This window comes from Vipera berus, assembly GCF_964194415.1.
Source record: "Vipera berus genome assembly, chromosome: 3".
In the NCBI taxonomy this organism is placed as follows: domain Eukaryota; kingdom Metazoa; phylum Chordata; class Lepidosauria; order Squamata; family Viperidae; genus Vipera; species Vipera berus.
The window spans coordinates 170,737,766-170,760,715 of record NC_138204.1 but is presented as its reverse complement, the minus strand read 5'-3'; the positions used below and the strand labels follow the sequence as shown (position 1 = coordinate 170,760,715).

The 22,950-nt window shown below is 38.2% G+C and overlaps 1 protein-coding gene across 1 annotated transcript in view; it reads right to left on the bottom strand.

The window, feature by feature from the left end:
- Nucleotides 1-20,317, bottom strand: part of TAF4B (TATA-box binding protein associated factor 4b) — a gene marked incomplete at its 5' end in the record, with an annotated part of 75,009 nt that extends 54,692 nt beyond the window's left edge. Inside the window, 8 exons of the mRNA XM_081325593.1 lie at nucleotides 5,033-5,138; nucleotides 6,120-6,237; nucleotides 9,262-9,945; nucleotides 13,083-13,172; nucleotides 16,947-17,069; nucleotides 17,154-17,312; nucleotides 19,153-19,257; nucleotides 20,204-20,317. Of these exons, the coding sequence (XP_081181719.1) occupies nucleotides 5,033-5,138; nucleotides 6,120-6,237; nucleotides 9,262-9,945; nucleotides 13,083-13,172; nucleotides 16,947-17,069; nucleotides 17,154-17,312; nucleotides 19,153-19,257; nucleotides 20,204-20,317 (1,499 nt within the window). The remainder of the gene's footprint in view (nucleotides 1-5,032; nucleotides 5,139-6,119; nucleotides 6,238-9,261; nucleotides 9,946-13,082; nucleotides 13,173-16,946; nucleotides 17,070-17,153; nucleotides 17,313-19,152; nucleotides 19,258-20,203) is intronic.
- Between the last annotated feature and the right edge of the window lie 2,633 nt (nucleotides 20,318-22,950).

Genomic DNA, 22,950 nt, shown 5'->3' with positions numbered 1-22,950 from the left:
CTGGACAGTAATCATTGAGATCCTTCATTGTAGACTTTTTTGGCACTGGCAAAACATGACGGGACCACTGGCTGCTGCAGTGAAAGATTAAAAATATCTGTAAGAACATAAGCCAATTCATCTGCACATTCTCTAAGAACATGCCCAGGGATATTATCTGGGCCTGCTGCTTTCCAAATGTTAATTTTCCGCAATGTTCTCCGGACAGAGGTAACAACAAAGCTAAGCACTTGTTCGTCAGGATGGGGCACAGCTTTCTTCGCAGAGGTGCTATCTGATATATTGAATCTTCCAGAAAAAGGTGTTCAGCTCATTTAAAAAGTCTGTGTCACCCTTACCACACAATGGAGCCACCTTATAGTCTGTAATGGCCTAGATGCCTTTGCCACATACGGCTGTTGTTCGTTGGGTCCTGAAAAAAGTTCTGAATTTTCTGACAATTGACATCTAAATGAATTAAAGAATATACTGTAAATAATATTCCAATATGACGAGTTAGGAAGAGGTGACAAATCTGCTGAGGAAGACTCATTTTCACTGTGCAGGACATTTGACCAGTTGTCAAAGAATGATATTCCTTTTGGTACGTAGAAACAGTATTGATATTATAAGATTACAAGATAAGCAGTAGGATTTTGTCTTGTTCAGATTTCTATGCATTAAGCAGTAAGAATTAGGATAATGTAGTCTGACTTGGATTAATTTCATTGAACTCTGCTCTGAATCTTATTTTTTTAAAAAATCAGTGTTTCATATTTTCCTATTAACTCAGGGAGAAATCAAGAACACTATTCTATGATTTTTCAAACAAAAGGATCGGATCTGCAAGCAAATGATGCTGGTCAAATTTCTGGTGTATAACTGGAAAAAGCTTTTTGTAATTCAATAGATTTGGAACATTGTTTAAAAATATACACTATGATTTTTGCAAGGGGTTAATATGAAAATGGCACATATCAAAAAGACATCTAGGCTAAATTCAAGGTGCTGGTTATCACCTATAAAGCCCTACATGGCCTGGGTCCGGGTTATTTGAGGGAACACCTGCTGCCGGCATCAAACGCCCTTCGCCCAGTGCGCTCCCACAGGGAGGGTCTGCTCAGGGTTCCGCCGGTGAGAGATTGCCGGCGGGTGACACCCAGGGATAGGGCCTTCTCAGTGGGAGCGCCTGCCCTCTGGAACCAGCTGCCAGTAGAGCTGAGGACTGCTCCCGACCTCCGATCATTCCGCCGGGGCCTGAAGACCTGGCTCTTTGAGCTCTCGGGCCCAGGCTGAGGAGTAAATTTTAACTGGGGTTTTAATGTACAGGGTGAATTTAATGCTTTTTAAATTGGTTTTAACTTTTGTATGTTTTGATTTTTAATTCCCTGTAAACCGCCCTGAGTCCTCAGGGAAAGGGCGGTATACAAATGCAAATATTAAATTAAATTAAATTAAAATTAAATTAAATGACTTGAAGTATTTAAGATAGGTGTAGGAATTAAACTTAAAATGAGCAAAACTGAGGTTGATATTCCATTAATCTTCTACTTTACTGCCACTAATTACTAAGCTATTTCTCCTGTATCTCTCCACAGAGAGAAAATCCCATACATTAAGTAGTAATTAAAGAAAAAGAGCTGGAGTGAAGTCATATTCTGACCAGAATTCACACTTCACAAGTTAGAAATCAGTAATCTTCTCTGGTATTTTCTTATGTGGAATGGTTGGGAGGAAAATATAAAAATACTTAACAAAAGTTATACAAGGACTGTATACAATACACTCTCTTGCTTCACTGAACACTTGCTCCATTTGGATACTTTAAACTGAATTACTTCAAAGAGGACCATTTCAGTCTGACCACTTCTTTCATCAAGGAAATGTACACTTCAATCCTTTTATATGAAAAGCCATGGGTGCTCCTAGTAAAAGTCTACCAAAGGATAGCATTAAGAGATTTTGGGTTTGAATTGAGGCATATTTGTCAGCTCAAAACATGAATGCATAATTTCATCATCTACAATTTCGCAAGCTGTTATGTGGGCAGGGTGGGGAGGAATCCTTAGGATTACACAAATGGGGAACAAATTTCCTTCTTCTAAGGCAGAATTTCTTAAAACTTCTGCTTTCAGAAACCTCTCTTTATTACACTTTTAAAAATAATAAGAGTTTGTATATTAACTGTATTAAAAATGAACACCAACGAATTTGTAGAATATTTATTAAATCATGTAAAAATAACATTAAAGCATTAGATATGAAGATAAGTAAATTCTTCATGGAAACCTTTATTCTTTTAACAAATGAAAAGTAATAATAAGAAGAATGACATTGCTTTTAATTTTTGCAAATGTGTTCAACATTTGGCAAATAATTTTGATTTTGCAGACTCCAAGGAAGTCTTGAGAGACCCCGCACGCAGGGATCCTCAGATCACACTTTAAGAAACATTATTCGAAGGTATTTGTGAACCATTCATCCAGAGTGATATTAAATTAATCCATCTACTACAGAAGCCTATTCTCTCCACTTACGTTATTGATAACTTATATCTGTGCCCTCAAGTAACACTGATTTTGATATATTCAATTATTCGAAGTTACTGAAAACCCCTTCTGATCTCATTTAATAAATATGCAAGTGGCAAAAACTTCCATGAATTGATCAAGCAAGTCTATAGCAACCTCTGCTGTTCAAATAGTGGCCATGCACTTTAAATATTATTTAATTAATCCATTGTTCTAAAAATAGGGACAGGTGTAATGAGCCAGGCAAAAGATTTATAATCCGAATCTTGATGGAATAATTTAGATTTAATCTTGGACCAGGCAACAATACTATCAGATTTTAAATATACATTCTTATCTCATTTGAAACAGTTAACACATTTTCATTTTTTGTTCTTAGAAGGAACTGACATATGGATTAAACCTCTCAATATTAAGAAACAATCAATCACTAAAACAAGGCATGTGTTTTTGTTCTCCACTGCGAACATAGCACTGCTCATACAAGGAAAGATTTCAGAGTGTTTTATAAAAAATAAAATTATCCTTACATACTCAGATTTCTGATACTTTCTTATACAATGAGAATGGGAATTGAAGAAACCAACTGTGATTTCTTTTTCAGTTGTTTTGTTCAGAAGTAGAAATCATGAGGACAGGCAAGCACCATCACAAAACTGGTCTGCACCTCCTCAAGGGAGTCCCCGTTTTCCTTGCTCATGCAATAGCTCACTTGCCCCCAACCTTTTGGGCAACAGGGACTGGTTCTGTGGAGAGTTTTTTCCATGGACCGGTTTTGCATGCTGTCTGCATCCCATGGATGGGGCTTTGCTTGTTTGCATGGCCCAGTTTCTGGCACGCCATGGCCCAGAGGTTGGAGACCCCTGCAATAGCTTCACAGTTCCAGGAAAATACAGGTAGTCCTCACTTACCAACTGCCTTTAGTAGTTTGCAGTTGCAACAGTATAAAAAAAACCCCCAGCTTTGTAACTAGTCCTCACATTTACGACCATCACAGCAACTGTCAGTCCATGATCACCATTCATTCGGATGTTTCATAATTGGTGCACATTTATAACTACTGTAGTTATAAATCATGACATTGTGATTTATGGGCTTTCCAAAAAGCTTGCAACAAGCAGTGTTAATGAAGAATCCGGAAGTATAACCACAAGTATCTCACTTAATAACCACATGAGTCACTTAACAACCAAATGGGAAGTAATGCCTATTGTATGATATATATTTTTTTGCTTAGCGGCTGAGGCGCTTAGCAACAGAATTGCCCGTCCCAGTTGCAGTCACTAAGTGACATCTAGTTTTATGCTTTTAAGCTAAGGAGCCGGCAATAGGGAATGACAACTTGTACTTCATCACTGTCTCCTTAACACAAAGATGTATTTTCCTAAAGCTGCAAATTTATTGCACATATCCAAAGGACAAAGGTCCCTAAAGGAGATGGTGACAGCTGCAACCAGGATGGCCATGTCCTCTCCAAACCATTGCTTATATTTGGAATCCAAACAGAACCACCCCATGACTTTCCTTTCACCAATTCTTTGCAATCACTGTTAATAAAGATGCATGCTTTAATTAAATGACTTTTTTTCCTTCCATTTAACTGTGCCTGCTTCTCAGAGACTGTCTAGACAAGTCCCTGCAGTTTCCTTGGCAAGGTTTTCCAGAAGTGCTTTAACTATTGCCTCCTTCCTCAGGCTGAAAGTAAGTGACTGGCCCAAGGTCACCCATCTGGCTTTATGCCTAAAGCAAGTCTAGAACTCATGGTCTCCTGGTTTCTAGGCTGATGCCTTAATCACTACATCAAACTGGCTCTCAAGAATCCCATATATCATTCAGTAAATAATTCCCTCGAAATATATAAAAATGTTTTTGTTCTACTCCCTACCAGAAAGGTAAGCCTGAGGCATCAATCAGCTACAGCACAAACATCTGTAGTATTTATTGACAGACATCATAAAAGTTTGCTCTGCTTCATCTCCAAATTTCTAATCAATTCTTACATTTGATTTTATGTGTGTGTGTGTGTGTGTGTTTTGAATACATTACCATATTAAAAACCAATATGCAATTAATTTTCCTTGGCTTAAAACCATTTAACTATTATATTACATAGAAAATATTCTCAGATTTTATCATCAAAGAAAAATATTAACACTTGTGAGTTCCTAAGCTTCATAAACTGGCTTCTTTTAACATCTCAGGAAACCCATATGGATATTTTTCATCTGATTTAATACATTTTCAATAGTAAGCAATCAGTTTTGTTTATTGTGTTAACAAATGTACTAGAGTTAACCAAGTGAAAGCTTGGGCTTTGTGTTTCTGGAATCCAAAGGAGCTGCAAAGTATTATCTAAAACAGCTGCATTGAGTCCCTTGAGCCCCCAATCATCAGCTCTAAATCTTTGAAGCAAGGAAGTGAGGACAGTTATCAGAAATCTTAAATATTTACACCCACATGGCCACAGAGTCACAACTCAGGTTTCCCTGTAGCCAAATAAATTTCTGACTTATTTTTTTTACCTGAAGGATGTTGCTCCATTCTCTCTTATTTTATTTCTCTGAACAGGAGATGCTTCAAGCGACAGAATTTTGTTTCCTGCCAAGGTAATTTGTTTCACAACAGAGCCTAAAAAAAAGATAAACAATCCAGAACAGAAAGCAAAATCCAAAATGACATTCAGCAAATGCACAGAACACGGCAAAGGCTACATCCAATTCTGATGTAAAAACTTATATATAGGTGAAGGTCAAAAAACCATTGTATTTGTATTCTCTCTATAGTTATTCTACTATGACATGGACAAGAGTAATATTCTTGATAGGCATGAAAGCTTCACTAAAGTATGTAAGTCACCTTTAAGTACAGATAATGAAATTGTTTGATTAGGAGGCAATTGCTCAAATAAAAAGTCAATTCTAAATAGCCTGTTCTCTCTTCTAGATAAACTGCTGTAAGTTTTTTTCTCCAATGTAACTGAATAATTATACTGTTCATTTGTTGATAAAGTATTGTGACAATACCCCTACCCCTGGAATATCAAAATACTTTTCTATTAAGGAAAAGTATTTCCAACACAGCACATTGCTGCTATGGGAATGCTGAGAGCTGCAGTCCTAAGCACCCCAGTTGTACTATCTACTCTACAAGCACCAAAAGGATTGAACCACAGCACTTATTAAATTGTATTTTTTTAATCTGCCCTTTAGCAGCCATATCAGAATTTATAACCCCTTTAAGATTTATGAATACTAGTTATCCCCATTCCAGCAACACAAAGCACAGCAACAGATCATAGCTACAGTACATTTCTGCAACAATTCTGTATATATTATTCAGAAATTGAACATGAGGCTAATAGAAACAGCTAGGATGAAAGTGAACCCCCAAAGGATTCATCATTTAGAGAAACCACAAAATGATTCTTTTCTCAATATGTCAACTTCTCAGCTTAAATCCAAACACTACCCCAGCAACACGTTTACTTTTAAAAGCCCGTCAGACATGATGCCAAAGCATGTTGTAAACCTTGAAGTGCTGACCATTTGGTTTAAGGGAAAGTCATTGTTTCACCCAATGTTAGAACCACATCTGCAGGAAGATTTCTACCTTGGATAAAAACATTCAGTGGTCTATTTTCACATAGCTTGTTCACAATAGGGACAGAAGAACCCTGCTGATGCTTGATCACATTTCTTAAGATGCTTCCAGAAGACTGTTGGACTGCCTAAGAATGGGGAGGAGAAATATTGTTACAAGTATACTCCTTTATAATCAGAAATATAATTAAGGCTTCAATTACACATTAGACTACATTACATTACATTACATTACATAAAGCAGAAATGTGGATACAGATTGCAATAGAAGCATCCGAAGTCGAGTACCTGAATTATGACTCTATCCAGTATTTCTGTAAAAATCTAGGGATTCCCATACTGAGAGGCACATTTGAAATTTTAACTATATTTACACAAAATGACTGCTAGGCGCTAGGCAATACCCTGCTATGCCCAAAATAAATTCTACAATGAATATGACCAGTCATAAATGTCCATTCACCAGAAGACAAACCCTGTGAAATTGCATAAAAACCCACTTTATTATTTTTTCCAGTCGAGTAAAGCGACATCTAAACTAAGTGCCAGGTTGCCATTCACCATTTTCTACAGGATTTGAGAGCTTTTACATGCACAGCAGACGCTCTGCCATTGAGCTGATTACCTGAATATTAATCTTGCTTCTTTTAGGGCTTAGATGCCTACTGAAGGCTTGTTATTTCAATATGTATCTGGCATCTGTTAAGTTTTCTTCTTTAGATTCTAAGAGGCTCTTTGGGAGATTTGCCAAAAAAGAATAAAATTGTCTAAATTATAGTAAGTTTGTTTCCTGATTAAGTGAAAAAGTTTTAAGCGGCAGACTGAAAACTCTTGTGCTTTAAAGGCACAATGTCCTCAGCCAACTTAACGGTTAAGTGTTCCCGTGATTTTCTTCCTATTGCCAAACAAATACCCAAGACCTTTTTAAAATCAAAACGCAGAATCAAAACGTTTACACTTCATTAGAAGAGGAACTGAGGATGTCCCCATTTCAGCTAAATTAAAACACTTGTAATCCCAATATGAAAAGGAACAATGGCAATTAAGTACCTGAAATCATAGCATCAACAGATAAGATGCTGCAAATCAAATAAGTAACCCTTTGAACCGAGATAGAGACATAAATATATTTTGCCTGCCAATGTGAAATTTTCAAGTTTGACTTGGCCTACCTAAAAGGGCTAACATCAATCTTGATAGTTTGCCTAAAGTTGTGCAATTTATGCTTTGAATTGAAGGGAAAATTTAATATAAATTGCTCAGAACTGAAGGGAAAATCTAGTATAAATTAATGGCATCTGAAGGGTGAAGACAATCAGAAGGCTGAGAAGAAAAAAAGATTAGGCTGAAAAGCCCAAGAGAAAATGAGCTGAATGTATAATAACATAATATCTTAAAATATCTTTCATCCTAACTTATCAGAAAGCACTAAATTTCAGACAGACATGGAACTCTGAAAATGATCCGTCATCAGTCTTACAGCTGCTATCTGCATGCTGAGAAAAAGTTTATTCATTGCTCCACCCATGTTTCTCAAAATTGCCGACTTAAAGAAACATGCACTTTGACTCCCAGAATTCCCTAGCCAGCATGGCTGGCTTAATGAAGTGTGTGTGAGCTTAACTTCTTCCTGTCTGTTTTTATTCCTGGTGAACATGTGGATTAACATGTGCAACTAAATTTCATTTTTGATGTGTGCTGTTGTGCCCACAGTACAAAAATGACAATAAAGGTTATCTTATCTTACCTTACCTTATCATTTGTTTCTCTTGAGCCCAAGAATTGAAAGCAAACTGAAGTAATAAAAGCAATAGCTACCCATAGAAGCTTATATGCATATCTAGTCTTGATACAGAAATCCATTTGGTGAAAGGTTTCACATACTCCTGGCTGTGTTCTGCTTTTCACCATCCTAATATATTTGCTGTTTCAGTTCATCCTTGTTGCTGTAGTTTCTCTCGTGTTCAGGTAACACCAAGAAGGACATGACAGCCTTTTCCTAAATAATTCCCCAACTGCTTATTTGTTGTGCCTTTGTAACATACAACAGTGTACTGAAAGAAGTTCTCATTTCAGGCTCCTACATATGCTTAAACATTCCCACTGTTTCTCTGTTTATGGACCAAAATCTTCTGATTACCAGTCTTTTTTAAAAAAGGATAATTTTGCTAGAACCTGTACTTGAACATCTTGTCCACTACTTGAACATGATAGGGGAAGAAGGAGACCAAAATTCGAAGCCAGAGAGGAGTTCAGCAGGAGTGTCCTTGGTCAGATTTAGTATCAAAAATTGCATCTACTCCCATTCACACGCTGTCTGGCTACACACCTTATTAAATATATCATAGCTTATTGCAACGTCAAAATGGAACAAACTCCATTTGACATATATTTTGATATATCCCAAGACTGATCTCTTGCTCAGTATTAATAGCTTCTTTTTGTACAGGTTGTCCTTAGTGAGCAACGGTAATTCTGTTGCTAAGAAACAGTTGTAAAGCGCAACTCTACATGATCACCATTTGTGACCTCCTGCCGACTTTCCCATTGACACTGCTTATTCAAACCCAGGAAAATGATCACGTGACCATGGGATGCTGCAGCAATTGTAATTGCAAGCAGGTTGCTAAGCACCTGAATGGCAATCAGGTGACTGCAGGGACACTGCCACAGCAGCAACTTTGAGCAGTAGGTTTAATTTCCCCCTCCAGCACTGTTGTAATTTTGAATAATTGCTCAAGTAATGGCCATTAACTGATCATGATCTGTGTGCCACATGGGTACTATTTAGGTATGGCACATTTATTTATTAAATTTGTATGCCACCACAATCGCAAGACTTTCCGTAGTTAAAAAGTACATAATTGCCACAAATGTTCACAAATTCCACTGAAGAAGGAAAGAATTCATAACCTTGCTTGTGCAGACAGAGGCACAAGGGCAGAGTAGATTGAGGAAACTACTTACATACTTTTGTCAGGACACTAGTACATAAGGCATGTCATTATTTTCACCACGGTGACTTGTTGCAGATGCCTATGTGAATTTCTGGCTGAATTGTATTATTGAGAATAAATCAGTTCAAAGGGTCCAAACTCTGTAATTCATAATTCAGAACACTGTAGATGAAGTATCAAGCAAAGTTCTCTTACCAACTGTTTTACCTTTACAGCCTGAGAAGTCTGAATTTGCTGGGGAAGGGCAGAATTGGGATGGGCAATCCTTACAGCTGTTGGTACCTCAGTGATAGGCAAGACAGGCTGGAGAGTTGTGCTTACTGATGCAGCTGAGGTTGCTGTGGTAGTCAAGACCAACTTTCCCACTTCAAGTGATGTCATCACAGCTGATGTGGCTGATTTCATAGAATTAGTAGTAACAGTAGTTGAAGGTAATGTTGGGTTACAGTCTGCCTTTGCTACCTGAAGAGAAACTGCTCCCGTCTCCCCTGCAGCGGAAGTTGGCTGTATGACCTTCATGGTATTGATTCCTCCAATCAGTTGAGTGGAGAGGATGGACTTGTCATCTTGGTAACAGAGTGCCCCTGCAGCCAAGGCACAAGCTGGCTCAACAAGTGGAAGAGATTCAGAACCACTTGTAGTCGTGCAGGGTACTGAAACGGACATCTGCGGAAAAGAGATCTGAAGTGGAGACCTGGGGACTGATGTTGCGGATTGAGAAGAGGCCATTGTCACAAAAGTGCTGTCAGCAACGGTGGAAGAAGTTGATGATGCAGTGGGATAAGTAGAAGAAGCTGTTTGAGGGACAGGTTGCTGAAGACATTGTTCTATAAAAGTCTCTGTATTAGGCATTAATTGCCGTAAGGCGAGTAAACTTTTCTAGGCAAGAAAGATGACAAAAAATAAAATAAAATAAAAATCAGACAGAGTATTTTGCTGTTCCCACGCCACAGTATAGTACATTAACCTGCCTCCAGAAGCGGTGAATGCTCCAACTCTGGAAGTTTTTAAGAAGAGACTGGACAGCCATTGGTCTGAAATGATATAGGGTTTCCTGCCTGAGCAGCGGGTTGGATTAGATGACCTCCAAGGTCCCTTCCAACTTTATTATTATTAACATCTCTTTCAGAAGTAAATATTTTCCAAAGTCACCAGTACAATAGCTAAACTGGAAAGGATTATAACAAGCCTGCTTAATCTATGAAGTTTATGTTAAATGATATTCAAAAGAGCTTGCCAAGAATCAGACTATTTGCCTTTGCATTTCTACAATCATTCGTACATTGTGGCAGAAGTTTTAGATACGCTGGTTAACATTAACCTTTCTCAAGAAAATGTTTTGTAAGTTTGACCATTTGCATGTAAACTGAATGAGCACTGTTGTCCTCAGTAGTCCTTAATTTATAACTACAACTGGAACAAAAGTTTCCGTTGCTAAGAAAGCTTGTAAAATGAGTTATGCCTATTTTACATCCTTCTTGCCACAATTTTTAAGCAAATTGTTATGCAAATCATATGGTTGTTAAATAAATCCAGTTCCCCCATTTACTTTCCTTGCTAGAAGCTGGCTGTGAAGATCTCAGATAGTGATCAGAGGACCCCAGGTTGCTGCAACTGTTGTAAATACATGCCACATTTTGATCATGTGACTTGTGGATGTAAGAGTAAGGACGGGTCCTAAGTCACTTTTTTCAATTCCACTGTAACTTCAAATGGTCACTAAACGAGTGGTTGTAAGTCAAGATCAATGCCTCCTTAAGTAACACCAGCTGCCTGCAATTAGTGCAGGTTCGCATCCCACCAGGCTCAAGGTTGACTCAGCCTTCCATCCTTCCGAGGTAGGTAAAATGAGGACCCAGATTGTTGGGGGCAATAAGCTGACTTTGTAAAAATGCCGCTGGGGGGGGGGCGAAAGCCCTAATAAGCAGGCATATACATAGAATGAAGGCTATTGCTAAGCACATTGATTTGTGCTTCTTAGACTGTAAGCCGCCCTGAGTCTTCGGAGAAGGGCGGGATATAAATGGGATAAAAAAAAGATCTACCTATACTTGTATCCAGCATGCCCCAGTTCAACCCTTGCTAGAAATGGAAAGAACCTATAATTTCTATAAGTAAACTAGGACTTGTGAAATACAGTCAGAGTGCATCTTCTTTTCTGAAGCTCTGTTTTGTATCCTTTCAGTTTGAAAAGCAACGCCCATATTTTCCAGCATTTCTGGTAATATTATTACACACCCATATTATAGGTTTAGCAAAAGAGCTATTTTTATAATAATCTTATTTGCAATAGAAGTATTACTCTTGCACACCCTGAACTTAGGTGGCCTGGAACTGTGTACTGAGAAGAAGCATGCATCTAATCACATTCATTCCCTTTCTATGAAGGTAGGATTTCCAGCTGCATCTACTTCTAAGCATGTTCAATCACAAGTTTAGAAATCATCTTGAGACTACCACAATCAACGCACAGTGGTCTTCAATTTGATATTTTCAAACAATTCAATCCAATTCAGTGCAACATTCCTAAATATGCACAAATGTTTCTTGGGCAGAGATAGGTCTTGGTCTAGAACAGATGATAATAAGAGCAATGACAATGCAGTAGGATTGAACTCCAAAAAGCAGTGCAAAGTAGCTTGGACAAAGCTAGTTTCATTTCATTTCAAACTAATTTTGGACATATCTGAGTTATAGTATATAGATGAAGTCTTGGAACTTCATGCTGTATTCCTTTGCCACAGAACTGTAGTCCCGTTAATACCTAATATTAATGAGTTGTAACCATCTTTTTACTATAGAATATACTACTAAAGTAATTTGAAGTACATATACATTGTCAGAATTTTTGAAAAAAACTTTATAAAGTTATCCATATATATTACAAATTCAGAGTAGCATTTGGCTGTTGTTTTTTCAAGCCAAATATTGTTTGCATCTCTCATACATAAGAGCAACTGGAGGGTAATTGTTTTAGATAAATAGGAGTTTGTGAAAATCACTTGTAACTACATTTGGAGTTAATTACATAAGCTTCAGTCAAGACTAAGGATTGTTGTCATCTGTGCAGGAAGGTGGAAATGTGATCTTTTTTGTTACATTTTCTCAGAAGAGCTTAATATCAGTTTTAGTATATATATTTGACAAGGAAAACTGTATGGTGTCAAAAATGTGCTAAACTTTAAAGGTAAAGGTAAAGGTTCCCCCGCACATGCGTGCTAGTCGTTTCCGACTCTAGGGGCCGGTGCTCATCTCCGTTTCAAAGCCGAAGAGCCAGCGCTTGTCCGAGGACGTCTCCGTGGTCATGTGGCCGGCATGACTGGATGCCAAAGGCGCACGGAACGCTGTTACCTTCCCACCGTCGTGGTCCCTATTTTTCTACTTGCATTTTTACGTGCTTTCGAACTGCTAGGTTTGCAGAAGCTGGGACGAGTAACAGGCGCTCACTCTGTTACGCGGCACTCAGGATTCGACCCGCCAAACTGCCGACCTTCTGATCGACAAGCTCAGCGTCCTAACCCACTGAGCCACCCTTAAATTTAATAACTAGGCATAATGTTTTGGCTAAACATTGCATCTTCTTTCCAGATTCATGGACAGAACCATTCATGCTGAAATGCACTCATCTGAAAGGAATATAACTGAAAATTATTTATAAAGTGGTCTATCTTTACCTGGCTTTCTTGCAATACCTAAGTGAACAATGTGTGTCCCTTTTACGTCATTCATTGGTAATTTGGCTTTGGCTTAGCCCAGTGTTTCTCAAACTTAACCACTTTTAAGACGTGTGGACTTCAACTCCCAGAATTCCCTATACCTGTTCTCTTAACCCAGCCATGGTATAACGGAGCTGTTATGAAAATACCAAGAGGGGGAGGGAGGAATTTCATTAGCAAGGGCTTTCAAAATTTCTTGTCAACAAAAGTGCTTTCAGATGCCCCAACTCCAAATGACATTTTCATCATCATAGTACCCAATACGTTATACATAAAACAAGAATATTCATTAAGACATACCTTGAGAAAGGGAACAAGATTTGGCTGGGGAGAAGACTTCAGTTCCACATATAGTTCTTTGGTAAATTCTTCTGGTTCAATTTCAGCTTCCTAGGTAGAAAAAAAATGCAGCACAAATGTAAACTGTCGTTCTGCTAGACATGCCTCGTAGGTAGGAAACATCAATTCCCTTGCATTCTAATACTAATTAATTCCACAATGTGCACATTTTCAATACACCTTTTCAATATAATGCCTTTTTTATATTGAAGGTCTTCTCCTTCAAACCAATTTTCACTTTTTAACAATGAAGATTGTTATATAAAGAAGAAAATTTTCCTGACTAGTTTAAAAAAAAACTGGAAAGTTTAAAGAAGCTGTAAAAGCACATTTGTAAGCAAAGCACCTTGAAAAAAGAAATTTCTTTTAGACTTTCACTTTTGCCTAAACAAAAATATACCAGATATGGTACTCTGCAGAGATTTTCAATTTTACCCTCCATTCAGTCCAGTGTGCCTAAGGGTGCAAAAGTATGGGTGCTTAGTGCTAATCATAGCAAAAATAGCTGGTTGCCTACTGTAGTCATGCAGTGCACTTACTACGAGTTTAAATGTAAGGATTACAGACAGTCCTCACTTAGTGACTATTAAAAATCACTACAGACCCACTAAAAGCTACTTATAAAAAAAGCTCCTTTAGTTCCAGAGTTCCAACAACTGTGCAAACCCCAGAAGTCTCAAGGCCACATTTTGGCACTTGGTAACCAGCTCACCTTTCCAGCCAGTTGCAGAAATCTGTGGTAAGGTGACGGTGATTTACTATGTTTTTGATTATTTCCATCCTTTTCAGCCAGTTTCTGGCCAAAAAACAACACACCCATAGGAATACATTGATTTGCTTAATGATCATGGCATTCACTTAATGACCGCCACAGATAAAGTGATAAAATTGGGTCTGGTCATGGGGGTTCCTTGACTTATGACCGTGGCTTATGATGGAAATTCTGGATTCCATTATTTATTTATTTTTGGGACTTATATGCCGTCCTATCTCCCGAAGGACTCAGGGCGGCTAACAACAATAAAAGACAATAATACAAATGTTAAAAAAATAATAATTATTATAAATCAAGAGCCACCTGTATAGTTTTGCACGAATATTAGTTCCTTTTTTTCCTCCCTCTCATATTTAAAAATATACAATGAATTATAGCAAGCTGGGTGACTTTGGATCAATCACTCTCTCGTTTAGCCCAATTCACCCCACTGGTATGATTGCCACTTTGACTTTATAAAAATAATAAAGGTGGGCTAAAATATATTTAAAAAATGTAACAGAGATTACTAGAACTAAAAGTCAGTATTTAATCAGGATCACTATAATGGAATAAAAATGTGAGCACAGGGATGTTATTTCACACAGTGTCTCCATTCTGGAATCATCTTACAAAATGACACAAAATTATAGCAGAGCCAGGCTTCAAGCTATTATGATACTCCAAGGTTAATAATAATAATAATAATTTAATTTGTATACCACCCTTCTCCCGAAGGACTCAGGGCAGTGAACAGGGCAATACATAATAAAAAACAGAATACAAAAATTAAAAAGTGATTAAACCATTATGCCCGTAATAATTAGTACATATTAAAATTAAAACTATTTATAAAAACCCAACCCCATCCCGTCAGACCAGGCCAGCTTGTTCGAAAAAGGTTTTGAGATCGCGCCGGAAGGAGCGAAGGTCGGGGGCCATCCGGAGCTCAACCGGTAAGCGGTTCCAAAGGTCTGGCGCGCCCACAGAGAACGCTCTCCCCCTGGGGGCCACCAATCGGCATTCTTTGATTGGCGGCACCCTGAGGAGGCCCTCTCTGTGGGAGCGCACTGGACGGAGGGAAGTTGACGCCGGCCGCAGGTGTTGCCGTAGGTAATCCGGACCCATGCCATGAAGGGCTTTGTAAGTCATCACTAACACCTTGAACCTCACCCGGAGAGCAACCGGTAGCCAATGCAGCTCGCGGAGCAAAGGTGTAACATGGGAGTATCGGGAAACCCCCAAGACAACTCGCGCGGCTGCATTCTGCACCAGTTGAAGTCTCCGGGTGGACCTCAAGGGCAGCCCCATGTAGAGAGCATTACAGTAGTCTAGACGAGAAGTCACGAGCGCATGAGTGACTGTACGCAAGGCATCCCGGTCTAGATAGGGCCGCAACTGGCGCACCAGGTGAACCTGGGCAAAGGCCCCCCTAGTCACAGCTCCAATATGCTCTTCCAAAGAGAGCTGTGAATCTAGAAGGACCCCCAAGTTGCGAGCCCTATCTACGGGGGGTAATAGCTCACCCCCCATGGCTAAAGATGGAATAATCGGAATTTCCCGGGATGCCGGCACGAACAGCCACTCAGTCTTGTCAGGGTTGAGTCGAAGCCTGTTCCTTGCAAGTGTAAGAATGAGTTTTCATATTTAAGGTACATTCTTCTCTTTTTATCATGTCGCAAATCTAATGTTGGACATAGCAAATATGCTGATTCCTTTCCCCCCCCCCCCAGAAAGCAGCACTACTACGTTTTAATGTGATCTGACTTCAAGCAGAAGTAAAACTCAATCACAGAAATGGCAGCTGAAGGCAATCAGTGTATAGATGCAAAACCACCCCTTCCAATAACCTGATGTTGTTAGCCTCCAACAGTTTATATATAAAATTAGCTCCCCTATAAATGTTCACAAAGATAAATACATGACATACTTGTGTAACTTTCATAGCTAGTACCTGTTGGGCAGTATTGGGCTGCAGGGTAAGTGACCAGTTGTTTTTTATTTGGGCAGTGACTCAACACTGCCCAAATAAAGAAACTGAGATTTTCTGTGATGAAATGACGACATATGGCACCATTATATGAATGGTACAAATGATGCAAAGCATATAATTGATTTCATTTGTGTGATAACGGTATGAGATACACATTAAAATCTTGTCTCCAGAAGGTGTGAATGTTCCAACACTGGAAGTTTTTAAGAAAAGATTAGACAGCCGTTTGTCTGAAATGGTAGTTTCCTGCCTAAGCAAGGGGTTAGACTAGAACAGGGGTGTCAAACTCAATTTCATTGAGGGCCGCATCAGCATTGCAGTTGCCCTCAGGGGGCCGGGTGGGTGTGGCCAGGGTGGGCACGGCCTACTGGGTGGGCGTGGCTAGAGTGCGTATGGCCTACTGGGTGGGCGTGGCTAGAGTGCGTATGGCCTACTGGGTGGGCATGGCCAGCTCTACATCGTTCGCATCAAGGGTGCCTATGGGGGCCTGGGCAGGAGTGGGACAGATCTGAGGGTCTCTGGGCCAGGGCCAAGGCAGTGGGGGCCGTTCCCTCACTGTTTCCAGAATGGCTTCGCGGGCCACATGAAACCACTTCGCGGGCCAGATCCGGCCCCCAGGCCTTGTGTTTGACATGTCTGGACTAGAAGACCTCCAAGGTCCCTCCCAACTCTGTTATTCTATTCTATTCTATTCTATTCTATTCTATTCTATTCTATTCTATTCTATTCTATTCTATTCTATTCTATTCTATTCTATTCTATTCTATTCTATTCTATTCTAATTTTTCATTCCATTCTTCTCTACTGTACTCTACTGTACATCATTCTGTTGTCACACAAATGAAATCAATTACATGTCTTTATGGCTTGTCCTGGAGGCCATGAAGATGCCAACAGTGCTACATTAAATAGCTCTGCTTGATAATGCAAATGTAAGGACTACGCAGAAGGCAGGTATGTTAAGATGGGCAGGAAGTTTGGAAACTCCAACCAAGCAGCTTCAAACTGTCCCACCGGAAACATTCCTGAACAAAGGCATTCAGAATCAGGACAAGAGTACTTGCAGATGAGCTTTTACCAACAGACTTTGAACCAGATTCTTCACAGTCTGCCCTGTTTGAGATGCTTGAGGTCCACTGGATGCCAGTTTTATTAGTGTTGTAAGGAAGTTTTTGCACTTTTTCACATTTTCTAGCATTTCCTGACAAGAAAACAGAAGATTGTGACTTAGATCAAATGGTTATGAAATCACTATTTCTGCACTGCTAGCCTATTTTGTACTTACCGTATAACTGATAGGCTGGGTGGCTCTTGAGTCACCTGTATCAGCAACTGGTTTTGAAGTGAAAGCCAACACAGGAGAGTCAGAAACAGGAGGCTTTGCTGATGATCCAGCAACCTGTGATTTTGCTGTCAAGCCTATAATATTTGGTGATGCTACAGACTGAAAGACATTCGACATACAAGTTACTTGCAACGTTCCTGGCAGGACCCACACAGATGTTGCTGCATAACAAAGCTTATTTCCATGAGAATGAATTTTCCTTTGACTAATGTGTGATCTCTTAAAGAACCATAGATTAAATTAGCTACTCAAGAGAGGGTTTACAGGTAGTCTTTACAATGGTTTGTTGAGTTCAAATTTACAATGGCACTGAAAAATGTGACTTATGACTGCTTTTAACATTTATGACCGTTCCTCATGGTCATGTTATCAAAATTCAGATGCTTGGCAAGTGACTCATATTTATGATGACTGCAGTGTACTGAGGGGTTATGTGATCACCTTTTGTGACCTTCTGAGAAGCAAAGTCAATGGGGAAGCCAGATTCACTTAACAACCATGCTACTAACTTGACTGCAATGATTCACTTAACAACTGTGGCAAGAAAGGTTATAGAATGGGGCAAAAATCAAATAACACCTGTCTTGTTTGGCAACGGAGGATTTAGGCTCAACCGTGGTCATAAATCAAGGACTACTTGTATGGCAAGAGTAACTGAATTTTGTTATATTGTTTTTTATTTATAAGGTGATATTTGTTTTCAAGTTTTCTAAATTATTGGATGAGTGCTAAAAGAAAAGGAAGAGAAAGACTGGCATCAGCTTTTCTTTTCTGCATCCAAATTTTTTGCCCTGTCTTTTTTCCTTTGAGCAACGCCTTTTCCAGGATTTCATACAGACACATGCATTATTCAAGCCCAAATAGGAAAATAATTGATGATTGATGTCTCACATCTTCGCCTCTGTATGTAAGAGACAGAAGACAGGATTGGCTGCCAAATGACTCCAATTCAGCATCTTGGGTCTTTTCTTACTTTTACATCTTATAGGCACAATAACGATAGCAATAGCACTTCTATACCGCTCCATAGTGCTTCACAGCCCTCTCTAAGCGTTTTACAGAGTCAACCCCCAACAACCTGGGTCCTCATTTTACCAATAGAAGGCTGAGTCAACTTTGAGCTGGTGAGAATCAAACTGCCAAACTGCTAGTAGCTGGCAGTCAGCAGAAGTAGCCTACAGTGCTGCATTCTAACCACTGCACCATCACAATCATATCACCATAGGGTAATCGAGCTAACAAAAGAAAAGTTTTGCTTTTCTTTTTCAGTCCACAAAATTACTAACAATCAACAAGGCATCTGGGATACTGGTTCATATTGAAGGCCAGCAAGAAACCACATCTAGTCATGACTTGGTGGTTGATTGTGCTACTGATTTGTTCCCTCCCTTCCCAAATTGTAGCCCCTTATTTTACTCAATGCTTGCATAGCATCTGTATCATGCTAAATGCTTACTTTATTATTTTAGGAGGAGGTTGGCTAGCAGTCTGCTAGCTTGTAAAAGAATCCCTCCAGACTGAAAAAAGCAAGGGCCTTCTTACTTCTGGCTTATCCAATTCTTATAGCAAGCAACAAGGAGCCGGTTTCATTTTGCTCAAATCAAAGAAAATATAAAAACAGGATACCTAAAGCCATGACTACTACAAGCACGTGTATATGTACAAAAAAATGTCACAAACTTCATTAGCTCTGAGAAGCAGAGAATCTACGAGGTTGATCATCTTTTATTGCTGCATATGTCACTAGAAATTTAGAATTGCTAAATTCTAATATTGATCAGAAATAATTTGTATATAGGCTGTTTGCGTTAGAGAAAGATACATCTTAATCTGGAACTGCATATTTTAAAACCACACTTTTTTCTTTAGGTTTGTGAACCACTGTAATAAAAAACTTACCAAGAAAACTAAAAACCAGAAAATAGAATGCAAATCATACCTGAATTATAGCAGGCTTCTTAACAGTAGAAGTAACAGAATGAGTTGCCCAGGACAGCGTTTTAACAGGAGCCGTTAGTACTTTAAGTACCTGAGTTCCAGAACTCTTTCAGTAAAGAAACAGATTTAATGTAAAAAAATAAATCACTTTCCAGCTAGTAATCAATGAAAGTTCCTTACTATCTGGAAATAAATTATCTGCTTTGGGATAAAAATGGCATTTCTCTTCCCCCCAGCCTCCCATATATAGTTTTTTTTCTATTTTTGTGTAAGTTGTAAACTTCTTTGAGTGTTATTACAAATGTTATAGCATTCAGGGTAATGTGAAAGGTTAGTGCAGAGTTAAGTTGCATTTATGACTGATTATTCAAATACACATTCATGCTACCTTACGTGCAAGAACATAATTTTTAAAACTGCAAATATTTATCATGTGAAAACAGTAGCAGTGGCAGTAATAGTGGAAAAAATGCTTCTGTTGCACTTTCTTACTTGTAGACAAATTGTACTACCAAAAGAAGTTCTACATCTAAGGGCCTTGCAATTCCATATGTGCAAAGATGCATTATAGCAGCAAAGGAGCCAGCAATGGGAGGGGGGGGGGGCAGCAGAACATATTTTGGAAGTATTCTGAGCATTGTCTCAAACTGGCTGCTATGGAGGCTGCAGGCAGTCACAACACACCAATTTACCACAGTACAAACTGGGGAAATTGATTCCCATCATCTGTCCTAACACGCTGGTACTTTATCCCACCACTGTTTAATCATATTTGGAGCTGTATTTCAATTTTCAAATAAAGCATTTATTTGAACAGTTACCATCTTTATTCTCTTAAAATGTTTATGGCTCCAGTACAAGGGTCTAAAACATTCCTGCAAAGGTCAATAATGACAAAAACTGATACTTGTCATTTTCTTATTTTTAAAGGAGTAAATAAAAAGTCAGAATAGGAACACTGGTGGACACTTTTAGGAGTTATACCGATGCCTAAACTCATACTATCTAATTCTTACAGGCACCAAAAACAGCAAGAACATTTAAGGAATTACCTGTACAGGCTGAATTTTGATTGTAGGTGGAGTTGGAGGTATTGAGCATCTTACACTGGTATTATTTGAGGTCTGACTCTGAGCTTGTAATAATGCTTGTTGAGATATCAACATTAATTGACCGGTATTACTTCTGACCAGAATCGTTCCTAAACGATTAATAAATGCAAACTAGGTAAATGCCATCCTATATTGTAAAAAAATACCATCCTATATTGTATTTAGGCCAGAAGTTATGTTAAGATAGGAAATACTGCAATATTTTAGTACTTCTGTACAATAGTACAACATTCTTCTCTAGGAGCCTTTTAAAATTATAGATGACTACACTTTTTGCAGATTTGCAGCTAGTTACAATAAACGCGCCTAATATTTTCACTTCACAAAAAAAAAAACATCAAGCATATTTAAGCAACAAGGAAATTCAGAATTAATTCGCTTAGTTCTTCATAGTTAGAAAAGTTCCAAGAGCCTTATATTTTAAGTATGATCAAGCTTGTCAGTTTGGGTTATTTCTAATTTTAATGCAAAATGCAGATGGTTCACATATGAATGGTTTTAAAGTAAATAATTAAGAGACATTTTATATAAGTAAAAAGTAGATGGGATTGAACATAAAACAGAATTTGAAATTGAACATGTGATAGGAACACACAATAAAATGGGTTATATTTTTTTATTGTAACATACAAATGGGAGAGTGTGGATCAAAATACTGAAATTCACATTACATTACAGTTTAAGAAGGAACTTTTATGAAATATGTTTTTACATGAGCAGACATTATCAAAGATATATAAAAGTACTTCTCATCACCACTGAAAATGACTTATGGTGGGGGGCTTGCAAAAAAGCAAAATAATATTGGATTCAAATATATACAATGATACAAAGAATTTTAAAGACCAACATTCAGATGATACCATAACTATTCTTATTCGGGTTTATGGTTAGCCAATTAGGGTAAACGTATTGAAGACCAACTTTGTATACGGTAAATGTAGCAGAATTAAGCACAAACATGGACAAATATTAAAATATCCATAATGGAGCAACAGATCATGCAGACGGCATAACACGCAGTAATAGTGAAAATAATCTGTTTGATCAATGATAAGACAAGAATTACTTGTATAAAAGATTGGAAACCTCTTCAGAGCTTTATGCTGAAAATGGAAAAGCATGCATTTGATAATTTACAGACTTGCTAATTAAAATAAACTCAGTATGGGGAAAAGAAAAGCAAACTGCAACTTTAAAGAGGGAGGACACATAATGAATTTGTTTGCAACTGCTATAAAGAAGATTGAAAATTGCTTCTTAATATCTCTTTTCTTCTACCTTCACTCTCTTTTCTACTTTTATCTTTTCTGGTTTTTTCTTTCACTATATACAGTATAGTTTCATGTTTATTTTGTACTTATGTACTTACATACTTATGTGAAAATGTTGAATAAAAACTATTAAGAAAGAAACTCTGAACAAAATAATACAAACCCTATTGCCTACTAGTTATGGTATCATCTGAATATTGGTCGTTAAAATTCTTTGTATCATTGTATATATTTGAATCCAATATTACTTTGCTTTTTTGCAATGAAATGCTTTGATTATAATAAACTTGGAAACAAGCTCTACTCTGCAAATGCGGCATAGTGAGTGTGTAAATATATTATACCAGGGTTGTAATTCTGTATTAAATGTTAGAAAGATCTTCATAAAGTGTGATGTAAGGTATACGTTTTTCCTATTTTTCTTCTACTGACAAAGGAATGCAAACTTTAAGGTTCAGAAACAACTTTTAATATTATGTATCAAATTGTAGATTATGTAACATTGCCACCTAATGGTACAAATAAAATATAACATTCAAGTATTTCAAGAGTTTAAGTATGTTAGCTCTATCCCACAATTTCATTGGAGAAAATTTTGTTTGGTTTACAAATACACATCTACTGTTTAGTATATGTATTATTTTTACAAGATATGTTTTCTTTAAGAAAAATAGGGGTGGGAGGGCAGAAAAAGAGATCATAACAGGCTTTAGGGCTTTTAGAGCTTCATAAGCAAGATAAAAAGGTAAAGGTAAAGGTTTCCCCGCACATGCGTGCTAGTCGTTTCCAACTCTAGGGGCCGGTGCTCATCTCCGTTTCAAAGCCGAAGAGCCAGCGTTTGTCCGAGGATGTCTCCGTGGTCATGTGGCCGGCATGACTAGACGCCAAAGGCACACGGAACACTGTTACATTCCCCCTGTAGTGGTCCTTCTTTAATGACCACTTGTTCAACAACAATGACCATTCAAAGTTAGGATGGCACCGAACAAGATTTATGACTGAGAGTTGTAGTGGCAGCCATTGCAACTTTCCCACAGTGATGTGATCTCAATTTGGATGTTAGCTAACCAGGTCACAAATATGACGGCTGCAGTGTCTCACAGTCCCATGATCACTATTTATGTCTTTCACTGATGGCTTTCAACAAGTCAAGTCACTGGGGAAGCCTGCAGGAAGATGCAAGATGGCACTCATGTGATATCATGACTAACAACCATTTGCTTAACAATTTGCTCTGCCTGGGGCTTCAAAGGTCATGCAGGAGGTGGCTGAGAGATTAATAACAGATCCCACCTCATCCCTGCTTAGCCTATTCTGTCTTCCCCATCTTTTAACTTTATTTGTATTTTATAGTGTTTTACTCTTATTGTATACATATCGTTGCATTGCTTTATTCTTTTTAACACTGTAAGC